We start from the raw sequence: 12424 nt of genomic DNA on the forward strand, positions 1-12424 counted from the left end.
GGAAACAAGTGTGACTTGGAAAACATAAGAGCAGTGAGCGTGGAGGAAGGGAAAGCACTAGCAGAAGCGCATGAACTCTTCTTTGTGGAAACATGGCACTTGATTCAACTAATATGAACAGCATTTGAAAAAAAATTAAATTAAGAACCCTAATTTTAGATACTACCAATGAACCCATAAAATTGTAAAGTTTCTAAAGAAGTTGTTAACTTCACTTTTATTTTTAAAGCAACTTAGTTAACACTCAACCAATGGTGATGCTCTAACAAGTTGACTTTAGAAGGATCCGAAATAGTACGTCAACGTGTACGGTCTCGGCTTTTGGATTCCCAACGGCTACTTCTGTGGCACCCTGAAATGGGCTTAGCTGAATGAAACCCATCAACGAAACTATCGATAGTGGGAGGAGGAGGGGGGCCTATCAAAATATATATGTGGGACGGCTAAACAACGTTATTTTATGTTGTTGGCTTGTTGCAATACAATGGAACCATGGAAGGGGAGTAAGAGATGCAGAAAAAAAAAAGTAAACTCCGTTGCCGGGACTCGAACCCGGGTCTCTCGGGTGAGAGCCGAGTATCCTGACCAGCTAGACTACAACGGATTTGATGATTTTCAGTATAAACTATAGTTTAGTTGAAACACCATTTGCGGACATTTTTATATTCTCAATTAAGCTGCTTTTTTGTTGGATTTGTACCGTTTCCACCATTTTCCTTCTATATGTTTAATTTAACCGCTTTGGATCTTAGCTTCAGTTTAGGAATGGCTATGGTTTGAGCGACGTGAGAAGAGCACCTTTGAATGATTTACTGATTTTTATGAGGGGAAGATTAAAATCACTCAAAGGTATGCCTTTGGGTAACTCACAAACTCGTACCTTTTATTTGTTGATGATAGAAAAGGACCAGCGTAGGTGGGTCTCTTTCGTTTGGCGTTAGTGAGGCCCAATATTTGGACTTTTATTCTTAATTCTGGGCTGTTGTTACGAGAGACGATCCATTTGTGACGATGATGTAGAAAAAGGTACTGTATAAAAAAAAAAGGGAGTAGAAGAGTTGACTTGTCCGCATCATCATGTGACAATCGCTCATAATTGAGAGAGAAACTGTTGTTTGGTTTTTTGTCCAGATCCACATCATGTGCATGGCCCTCTAATTAATTTATTACTACTAACAAAATGTCTATTTAATTTCCTCCCTCAAAGATCCAATTTTGTAAGTGTATACCTCTTCACGGAATTATAGAAGGTTATTAGAAAAATGCCCATCATACCTACTTGTATTAAATACAGGAGGTGGTATACTACAAATTATTGCTTTGTTTTTCTATAGAAAAAGAAAAAAAAAACACAAGTCTCTTGAATGAATGAATACTCGAACTACCGACCAAGCTACACTAGTATCGCGCCAGTATTCATGCATGAACCCAACATCTGTATCCAATAAATCCATCCTAATTAATAATGTGTTTGAAATTTGACCCTTGGGGTTTTTTTTTTTATACCAACTCTTTTTCCAACAAGCGATAAAGCAAATTAAGCACGGCATGCAATAATAATAATAAAAAAAAGAAAAAATTGTTAGTTACACCACGTAAATGTGATTCTATCTGATTTGGAAAAAGGAAATCATAAAATAAAAACAAATCTTCTCTAAACATGAATATGTATATCGAAATTGGCTCAGTAGTCAGGATATATATAAAAATGTAGTTAGGGTGTGTAAGTAAGGTAAGAGAAAAAAAGAGAGAGAGCAGAGCACATGCATTGCCTCAGATAGCTATACACACACATAAATAAATTTATTTAAAAGGCACAAAAACGGAACGCCCATGTGCTGTGCTGTGGTTTTTGCCTTTTCTTTTGCCTTTTAATTTGTTTGTACAGTACTCTTTTTTTTGTTGTTGTTGTAATATTTGAAATTATTAGTAATGACGACCTATAACTATAAGCCAAGTATAATAAACTGTAGTCTTTCTCCTTAACGATAATGGTTGAAATGAAATGCAAACTCAAGGTAAGGTAATGATGTTTGTTGTGTTGGTAACAGATCATTTTGCTTGCAATTGCAAAAAGCATAAAGAAAGACGTTTCATAGCGATTGTGACTAGTCCACTAAGATCGAAAGGTGATTGATTAGGTAGTACATACTAGTACATATTAGCAGCATGAAATGATGTATTAGTAAATTACTACTAGTCGTTAGTTACAATAATTTATTATTAATAAATATGTGATTCCAAGAGAGAGTAATTATTTTGTGGGTGAAGGCGACATTCATTAATGTTTTGGGAATTGAATTGAAAAAAAAAATGTAGGGAAATTAGAATCTGATTAACAACAGATTTGGGAGTGCACTACTACAAATTAGTAGTGTGAGTGTCTCTATCTATGCTTTCTTTAGCGCGGCAGTTTGGAGAGAGATAGAGAGAGATGATGAATTGATAAAAATGCCAGATTGCAAAATTCGCTGAAACGACGACGATTTTGCGCTGAAAAACGCCATTAACGACGAGAGAGAGAGAGAGAGAGAGGCAGAGAGCAGCTGTGCATTTCAATTTCCAACGAATTTCAAAAGAGAAAGAGAGAGAGAGAGACTTGGGGGGGGGGGGGGGGGGAGAGAATTAGTCGCGCCCGGTTCCTCCCAGGGGATCTCCTTCTCCGTTTCTTCTCGGTACGGTTACGGTAGATGGGGGGGGGGGGGGGGGGATTGGGGAGGGTTTATGTTTATCGGGAAGCTACGCACGTACACGCTCCTTTGAGGTAATTTACAAATTTTTGAATTGAAATTGAAATGCTGGCTTTTATTTTCCACTACCGGATGTTTCTTTCTTTCTTTGTGTGTTTCCGTCTACGATTTCTCTCACGAAGTTTCCCAATTTTCATTAATATTATTTTTGACTTGAGATGAGATTGCTTCTCTTTTTTTTTTTTTCTTTTTCTTTTTGGTTTGGTTTGGTTTGGGTGTTGTTGTTCTTCTTCATGCTCTCACAATGCATGTCACATTTTCCTATGATTCTTTTTTTTTTTTTTTTTTTTTTGAGAGAGAAATTTATATATGTCTAAAATGCCTAAATGTTAAGTATTTCTTGGAATTTTCTCTGTTTGTATGTATTTGGAGGTGCAGGTAAAGGTAAGCCAAAGGTAGGTGTAGGTGTCTCTCTGTAATAATTCACTGCACATGGACTTGGAGTTACCAAAGATTCCTTTCAGCTAGCCAGATCGAACATTCTCTCTACAGATTTTAAGCGCCTTCTCTGATATCTTTTCCAAGGTAAACTTTTTGATTTCCTTCCCTTACTTTATATATATGTTCTTTTGGTTTCTAGCCAATATGATACATTAATGCCTTAGGCTTCTTCTGGCACTTACTGTTGAACATGCTTGTAGTAACAAAACCAACACTTTGCCAGACTGCTTCTTAGGGGACCATCTTCACATTATATATAACTCCAATTCCTCTCCTCTTACTGCGTTTTCTTTAAAATCTTGTGTTTGTCTCTGTCTTATCAGAATAGACTGATAGATAGATAGAGAGATAAAAGAATCTCGTTTGGTTTTTAGACTTTGCCTTGCATTCTCTCTGTTTATTATTACTATTATAAAACGTGGATATATATATATATATATATACATGTTCTTTGACTCGACTTTCTTGCTGCAATGATTGACTTGTTTCCACTATTATTTTAGTTTTGTCTCTCTTTTTCCTGACTTAATTTGTTTCTCTCTCTCTTTCTCTCTGTCCTATACTCCCATATACATATATATTCTTGTTTTCTTTTAGGGTGGAGGTCGGGTAGAATGATGGCTACAGAAGATGATCAGATGCAAGGACCAATCGTCAGTGAGGAAAAGATTTATGTTTCTGTTCGTATGCGACCTTTAAACGACAAGGAACGTTTACGGAACGATGTCCCCGACTGGGACTGCATCAACGACACCACTATCATTTACAGGAGCCATCTTTCTATCTCTGACCGTTCCATGTATCCTTCTGCTTACACTTTTGGTAAGCCATTGTGCTCTTCTCTCTTCCCACCCTTCCTTCATTAGACCTTACTGAGCCTTTTCTCTCCTCCCTCTAGACAGAGTGTTTGGCCCTGACAGTTGTACGAGGCAGGTTTATGACCAAGGGGCCAAGGAAGTTGCTTTCTCTGTTGTCACTGGCGTTAATGGTATCTCACCCCTTCATCCCTGCTTTTTTTTAACTCTTTCTTTGCTTTAACATCTCTCTCTCGCTCTCCTTGTCTTGCATATAACTCACATGCATGTTTTTTAGCTAGTGTATTTGCATATGGGCAAACAAGCAGTGGAAAGACTTACACTATGAGCGGAATTACTGATTGCGCCTTGTTTGATATATATGACTACATTGGCAAGGTAAAGAAAAACTAAATTATCCTAACATCTTACTACTTCATTTTCGAGGCTTGTAGTTAAGTATCTACTTTCTGCAGCACAAAGAAAGAGAATTCATTCTAAAGTTCTCTGCCATGGAGATCTACAATGAGTCTGTAAGAGATCTCTTAAGTACAGATACTAGTCCACTCAGACTTTTAGATGACCCTGAGGTATATATGATCCTTTCATTTTGTACAAATGATCTTTTTGCAGTCAAATCTCTCATGCTGGCCAATTTTCTTTTTGACAGAAAGGGACAGTTGTTGAGAAACTCACAGAGGAAACTCTGCGCGACTGGAATCATTTCAAGGAGCTCCTATCTGTCTGCGAAGGTAATTAAAGATCATCCAAAATGGTATCTCAAATCTATACTAGCTAGAGATGTGTTGCAACAATATTGACAAAGTGTCTAACCATTTACAGCTCAACGGCAAATTGGAGAGACAGCTCTAAATGAAGTTAGCTCCCGGTCTCATCAGATTTTGAGATTTGTAAGGCATTTTGTTGATTTATATTATGGTTTAACATAGGCTTCTTCATGATGTTTTTTAAAAATTTTTATATCTTAGTACTCCTACCTTCTTACAGACAGTTGAAAGCTCGGCTCGTGAATTTTCCACCAGTGATAAGTTTAGTACACTTACAGCGACAGTGGTACATATCTTTGAGTCTTCCATCAAATAATATACCAAAACTTCAGTTGAAGGGGATTTATTAAGAAACTAACTGTCGTGCAGAACTTCATTGATCTTGCTGGAAGTGAACGTGCATCTCAATCATTATCAGCCGGCACAAGGTTAAAAGAAGGTTGTCATATAAATCGAAGTTTGTTAACACTGGGAACTGTGATACGTAAACTAAGGTGAGATTGTAAGCACTTAGCTTCCACAACATCTTCTTTGTTGTGACAATATATGTTCTTTGAGCTTAAAAGTAAATTTCATGGTCTACTAATCTGTCCGAGTTATCTGGCTCAAACATTGGCTTATACCTGTGATCACCTTTTTACCTTGTTTATGTTAGTTTGTTGTATTGCTCTTTTCAACAATTCAACAAGCTCCTTCTTTTTTTCTTCTGATCCATTAGCGTAGTAAGTTATGTGGTTTACTTCATGCAGTAAAGGAAAAACTGGGCACATTCCATTCAGAGATTCAAAACTAACACGCATACTTCAGTCTTCTTTGGGAGGAAATGCAAGAACTGCCATTATATGCACTATGAGTCCTGCGAGAATCCATGTTGAGCAATCCAGAAACACACTGTTGTTTGCGAGCTGCGCAAAGGAGGTGACAACAAATGCACAAGTCAATATTGTCATGTCTGATAAAGCTTTAGTAAAACACTTGCAGAGGGAGTTGGCTAAACTGGAAAGTGAGTTGAGAAGCCCTGGCCAGGCGTCGATTGTTTCTGACACAACTGCATTACTGACAGAGAAAGACCTCGAGGTTGAAAAGGTAGCTGGATGTACTTCAATCACCCTTTTAAAATCTTAAGAAATAGGTTGTACCATGACCTCACTATTATTTAAATCATCTTCTTTGGACTGCTGCATAATACTTTTTCCCTGCGTTTATTGACTTGTCTTGCTCACAATCTAATTGACCTATAGTTTCCTGGAGGTTTGAGTTATCATCTATCCTATTTCTTACAGCTAAAGATAGAGGTATTCCAACTAGCACAAGAACTAGCGCAAGCTCGTTCCGAGATTGAGGATCTTCGACGAATGGTTGGAGAAGAAAAACAACGAGAAAAAGAGGCACTTGCAACAGAAACAGTAGAGTTAGATGTATGTTATTATCTCTTGTTAATAATTTAACTGAAAGCTTATATATCCTTTCACTGCCACTTATTAATTCGTTTCTTTCTAGGCTCTTCTGGAACATCAGTACCCCAAGCTGCGAGTGCGCAGTACATGGGACTCTGAAAATACAACACCACTGAGCCCTATATCAGCTCACCGCTCCAGTATGTCTCCACGATCAACTGAATACAGTTATGAAGAGAATGTCTTCCAACTATCAGATTATAGGATTGACTCTACATCAAGTAGTCCGCTTCAACAGCTTGCGTTTGTAACTTCTTTCCCTAAGGTTCCACTTGACATTCACGGGACAGAAACTATACACCAATCTCATGTTCACATAGAGGAGATTGCAGATCAACCTCATGTTCAGGAGGATCCGTTTGATGAAATGGCTGACGAGAATTCGGAGGATAACTGTAGGGATGTTCGGTGCATAGAAACAGAGAAGTCAGATATCACTATAAGTCCAGAGGAAAATACACCCGAGAGCAGTCCAGAAAATTTCGAGGCTGTACATGTAGAAGAACCAGTATGTGTGACAGAGCCAAAGAACTTACTTCCCCACACAGAAGCTAAACACGAAGAAGAAGAAAGGGTAAAGGAAGTCAGCTGTGCCTCTCCTCAACCAAAACAAGAAAGCTATCTCAAGAAAACTCCTCCACTCTGTGATTTTGAATGTTCTCCTGATAAGTTTGATACAAGCATCGCTAACCTGAGAAGAATCCCGACGCCTCCAGAACTTATCACTCCCTCTCCTGAAAAGCCTTTCTCTTGGTATAGGGAGAGAGATTCACAACCGTTAGCAGGCATGAAGCTGACTAGAAGTCAAAGCTGCCGAGCAAGCTTATTATGGAGCTCTTCCTCCTCTTGGGTTGAGAAAGATGCTGATACACCGCCAAGCTGGTACGAGAAAGAATTTGTCAAAACAGCTGAGAGAAACCTGGAAATGTGCGACATCAAGAACGAGAGGTCTCTGCAGGATGAGTTTAGCGGGAGGAGCATGCCAACAACTTGGTTTGAGAGAAGCTTGAGTGACACTGAAACGGCGCATGCTGCTTCGCATGGTATCAGTAACGAAATGGATTCGCCAAATGAATCACTGTCCCGGCAATCTGATGGTTCTGTATTTGAGCTCCAGACAAGTGGTAGAGCTTCAATAAGCCAGGACAGAACAGAGGAGACTGCTGCTCAAAAAGACAAGCAAATCATTCATCGCTCGGTTAGTTTTGCTTTCATAATTAAAAATACTCAAGTCAGTGTGATTGAACTGTTCATTTGTGGGCAGATGGAGGAAATGGAACAGAAGTTCTTGGCCATGAGTTCAACAAAGAGTTTCAAGGACGCAGCGATGGACCCAATACAAGACTACTTAGACACGCCCTTGAATTGGCCGGTGGAGTTCAAGAGGCTGCAGAGGGAGATAGCAGAGCTATGGCACGTGTGTAACGTCTCTATGGCACACAGAAGCTACTTCTTCCTTCTGTTCAGAGGAGATCAGAAAGATTGCTTGTACTTGGAGGTAGAGCTCCGTAGACTTAAGTACATCAGAGAATCTTTTGCTCAAAATAGCAACGATATGACCCTCATCTCCTGGTAAAAATCGATGGCATTGTATATTTGTATTGCTTTATCTTAGTTAATAAATTTTAGGTTTAATAAAAACACTGAAGTAAATATGTATTATATCAAGCAGCAGGAGGGCGTTGACGAGGGAGAGGTATAAGCTGAGCAAGCTGATGCAGAGGAAACTGTCGAAAGAAGAGAGAGAGAACTTGTTCTTGAGATGGGACATTGGGCTCAACACGAGGCACAGGCGGGTCCAGCTGGCACAGCGGCTCTGGTCGGATTGCAAAGACATGGGTCATGTCCGGGAGAGCGCCTCCCTGGTCGCTAAGCTAAATGGGTTCGTGGACATGAATTTGACTTCCACAGAGATGTTTGGCGTCAACTTTGCTTTCAGACCACCTCGTCCCAAGAAACCCAGTCTTTGGAAACGCAGCGTTTTGTCCCTTTCCTTTTTGTAAACTTAACTAAAAAATAAATAAAGGAAATTTTGTTTAATGTACCACATTCCCTACAAAACTTTCTAAATGTACCACAATAAAAATTCATTTTCTGATCTACCATAAATATGAGGTAGAATAACGTTTTTGCCCTCCTGCTAATATGGAGGGTCTTGTAGACAATTTGGGGAATACAAACTTGTCCATTAGCTTAAATTACTTGTCTAGAACATAAATAAATAAAGGACTAGTTGTCTCTTCTTTGTGGGAGTTTAAAACTGGTCCACCCAGTTAATAAAAATGTTGTTTACTAGAATTTTTGTGAATCATCTAGTGCATGACAAAATTAATAGAGGACAAGTGGACATTGTGGACAAGTGTAAAACTTGTCTATCAGGTAAATAAAGTATTGTCTTTGTAAAATAACTTGTCCATAATAAGATTAATAGTGGACAACCTGGTACGTTTAATTGGTCCATCAGTCTTGCAAGGAGAAGTGGAAGACTATGCCAACGACGAATGGTTAGATCCGGTAGTGAAAGTAAGATAAGCGACAAAACTAAAAAACAAGGGCCAAGAAATATATATGAGGAGGCGATCTGGCGATTCAATTCCGTGAAATCGGACTATGAAATCACCAAATCCAATCGGAATATAAAAAAATCAAAACAATCAATCGCGATGAATCGGGATTATTCTGAAAAAAAAAACAAAGAGAGAGATCCTTGGGGGGATTGAAAATGGAAAAAACTCATGTGTATGTGAGATCCTTGGGGGGATTGAAAATGGAGAAAAGCCGGCAAAGGGTTCTTCCCTGTGTGCTCGATAATGATGATGACGATAACGATGAAAATAGATAGATGAGATTGTAACTTATAAAGTGGTAGATCTTGAAAGGGAATATTGTAACTTATAACAGTCATTTCAAAAAATTCTAGTGGTAGATCTTGAAAGGGAATATTGAATGTGGTACATTGGCTAAGGATGAGTTTCTAATGTGGCATAATAGTTAAATCTCATAAATAAAAGCCAACGAAACAAACCTTTCTTTTCTTTGATTTCTTGTTCATTTAAATCGTCTCTATCCAATTAGTCAATTAGTCAATATGAGCAAAGTCTAAGACCATATCATACGCTTATTATACATACGTGCGTATATCATATATATTCCTCATTTATTTATTGTCTTTTCTGTATTGAAAAACATACAACGACCCGACGACGACCTTTCAAACACATTTTTTGTTTTCAAACTTCGTACACATATCTTGACCTCCAAATCACTTTTTATATAAGATTCATGCGAGTCTTTTTCATCTCTATTTACTCCAAATCACTTTTTATACAAGATTCATGCGAGTCTTTTTCATCTCTATGTATACTCCCAAGTCACTTTTTACATATGTATGACCTTCTGGCTGACGAAAAGACAAGAATTTTATCCATTTTACATTAAGCTATAGTATACTCGATCGGATCATAGCTTCCTGAACTAGCTTTGTAGGTTCAATACATCACATATATATTATGAATTGTTTTAGTGTAGGCGTGAGATCAGGTGTGAGAGAGAAACATGTAGTTGTTTTGCCAAACACAACGATCAGAGTGTTGACACGAGAACTAACGACAAACAGACATAAAAAGGGTTTTACATCTGCACATTTTTACACATAAAATAACGTCATAATGCAATTGAAAATGTAGCACTATATAAATTATGGACATTGATATTCAGTATTATTCTTGTTATGATTTGGAGTACTGTTTTAAAATATATAAAAAGAAAATTTGGAAAAAATATGATATAAAATAGAGAATACAGGATTGAAGAAGGAAACATCATTTGGAGCATGAAGTAACATAAAACAAAATGATGATATATACAGCTTCTCTCTCCCGTTTCTCCCAAAACGGAGCCACCCACCTTTTTTTTTTTTTCCTTTCCTATATGATCTCCATTCTAAGTTCTAACATAATCATTACACTTCGTTTCATATATATTATATTAATTGATTAATATCTTCTAATATGTGCTACTATTTTTTTGTGTATCTTGTATACATATAAATGTGCATATATATGTATACACTACACACACGCATATAAAGAGTGATGGTGAATTACGCCAACGCGAAATGAGCATATGATTACACTCTGAAGTGTAAACACACACATGTCGTCGTTCAAGTGGACGGTCCATATCTCTCTTTTTCTACACCTAATTAGCATCTTCAATAAGACTCTCACTTGTATTGTTTTCCCCTTGATAGAGTCGGTCGGGTTTCTTCTATGATCCATCTTTCTAAGATCAAGAAGAAACCGCTGCAAAATAATAAACCCTAGAAGATTATAATTGTCAATATGATGAGGGTGGATCAAGATCAGTCGTCTAGTATTCCGCCTGGATTTAGATTTCATCCGACAGATGAAGAACTTGTCGGATATTATCTCAAGAAGAAAGTCGCCTCCCAGAGGATTGATCTTGACGTTATAAGAGAAATTGATCTTTACAAGATCGAACCATGGGATCTACAAGGTATCTCTCTCTCCCTCTCTCTATATACTTATCGAAATACCAATATATATATATATGCATATGTGATGAATCCTTCATACGAACTAATTAAAGAGCGCTGGTTCCATCTTTAATATACGCAAATTATGAATTATAAGCTCCATCAACTCTATATAATTAAGGCTACATATATAAAGGAGGTAAAATTAGAAGTTAGGGTTTAGATAACTTTATGTATATAAAACGACACCAACTACACATGTAAGCAAACCATAAGCTGCTCACTATATATGTAGATCAGCATAAATTAATTTGCTATAGATAATATAATTTTGTGTGGAAGATTTATATGCAACCTATGATACTGGTTATTTGCGCAGAGAGATGTAGGATAGGGTACGAGGAGCAAAAAGAGTGGTATTTCTTCAGTCACAAAGACAAGAAGTATCCGACAGGAACTAGAACAAATCGAGCCACCGTGGCCGGTTTCTGGAAAGCAACAGGGCGGGACAAAGCCGTTTACCTCAACTCCAAACTTATCGGTATGAGAAAAACGCTCGTATTTTACCGAGGACGAGCTCCTAATGGCCAAAAATCAGATTGGATCATTCATGAATACTACAGCCTCGAGTCACACCAGAACTCTCCTCCACAGGTGATTAATCTTATTAAAAGCCAAACATTCTTCTCACTTTTTTTCTATCAAGGTAGAAGTTTCACATTTGTATATCATATTAACACACGGCCCCCACTATATACGTAGAATAATCAAGTAGCTAGTATCGAGTGTATCTCCTTTCTTGGACTCAAAAGTCAAAAGTAAACGTAGTCTATTAAGAAAAACAAAACTATTGCTTATTGATCAAGACTAATTGATGAGGCAGGAAGAAGGATGGGTAGTGTGTAGAGCATTCAAGAAACGAACGACGACAGTGCCGAGCAAAAGAAGGCAAGTTTGGGATCCGAACTGCTTCTTATACGACGCCAGTACTCTCTTGGAACCTCTAGGAAAGCGAGCCAGACATAACACTGATTTCGCCGGCACACCGTTTAAGCAGGAAGTAGCGTCGGAGGGCAATCACGTTGAAGATGGAGACTTGGGATCTATGTACCTTCAGCTCATGGGGGATGATGATCAATTCTCCCAGCTTCCTCAGCTGGAAAGCCCATCTCTTGATCCGTGGGAAATGACTCCGAAGAGTAGTATTTCCGAGAACAGTCGCCGCGCGCGGAAAGATGACGTGAGCGTCGAGAAGAGGATAACTGACTGGAGATCCCTCGATAAGTTCGTGGCGTCTCAGTTGCTGATGAGTGGCGAAGACTAGATCGAGTCAGGCTATAAATGTATCATATAATCTATGCATGCATGCACGAGAGACGCCGTCGTCGTATTTTGGAACTTTCAATCTTTCTTTCATATATATATGGTCTTAATAAGTTGATCGAAGGAATTGAATTTCGATGGATAAATAGAAGTTGAAGATCGAACAAGTTCTATATATAATGCTCTCTACACTTAACTCGGTGTTTTTTCCGTATAATGAATGAATGTATCAATGACTCGAGAATAATAATAATACGCTCACAAATTGCGGTGCTTAATTTTTGGTATTAGAAAATTGTAATAAAAAGGAAAGTGGGCTAAAGGAGGTGGGCCCAAATGATATGGGCCTTGTCTAGCATGCGCGGCGAAGCAT

The 12424-nt window shown here is 38.1% G+C and overlaps 2 protein-coding genes and 1 non-coding gene across 5 annotated transcripts; 2 read left to right on the plus strand and 1 right to left on the minus strand.

The window, feature by feature from the left end:
* Positions 1-531: 531 nt before the first annotated feature.
* On the minus strand, positions 532-604 carry TRNAE-CUC (transfer RNA glutamic acid (anticodon CUC)). Its single transcript has one exon. It is a non-coding gene; the product is annotated as a tRNA-Glu (tRNA).
* A 1527-nt stretch (positions 605-2131) lies between these two features.
* Positions 2132-8330, plus strand: LOC104745986 (kinesin-like protein KIN-7H). Of its 3 annotated transcripts, none has more exons than XM_010467380.2 (15): positions 2132-2764; positions 3129-3275; positions 3789-4013; positions 4090-4179; positions 4284-4384; positions 4462-4575; positions 4656-4737; positions 4829-4896; positions 4994-5059; positions 5143-5267; positions 5523-5859; positions 6057-6191; positions 6274-7428; positions 7495-7802; positions 7903-8330. In XM_010467380.2, exons 3-15 carry the CDS (start codon positions 3806-3808, stop codon positions 8231-8233), a joined length of 3120 nt encoding a protein of 1039 aa, XP_010465682.2. In that variant the 5' UTR covers positions 2132-2764; positions 3129-3275; positions 3789-3805; the 3' UTR covers positions 8234-8330. The 3 variants fall into 3 exon arrangements, with proteins under 3 accessions (XP_010465682.2, XP_087349188.1, XP_087349187.1); XM_087493062.1 differs by having other exon boundaries at positions 4094-4179; XM_087493061.1 differs by having other exon boundaries at positions 2262-2764; positions 3123-3275.
* A 1972-nt stretch (positions 8331-10302) lies between these two features.
* On the plus strand, positions 10303-12226 carry LOC104745996 (NAC domain-containing protein 105-like). Its single transcript, XM_010467387.3, has 3 exons — positions 10303-10748; positions 11108-11382; positions 11612-12226. The coding sequence occupies exons 1-3, from the start codon at positions 10574-10576 to the stop codon at positions 12050-12052; spliced, it is 891 nt and encodes a 296-aa protein (XP_010465689.1). The 5' UTR covers positions 10303-10573; the 3' UTR covers positions 12053-12226.
* The last annotated feature ends 198 nt before the right edge of the window (positions 12227-12424 follow it).

Source organism: Camelina sativa, chromosome 2 (genome assembly GCF_030686135.1).
Source record: "Camelina sativa cultivar CO46 ecotype springtype chromosome 2, ASM3068613v1".
NCBI classification, from domain to species: domain Eukaryota; kingdom Viridiplantae; phylum Streptophyta; class Magnoliopsida; order Brassicales; family Brassicaceae; genus Camelina; species Camelina sativa.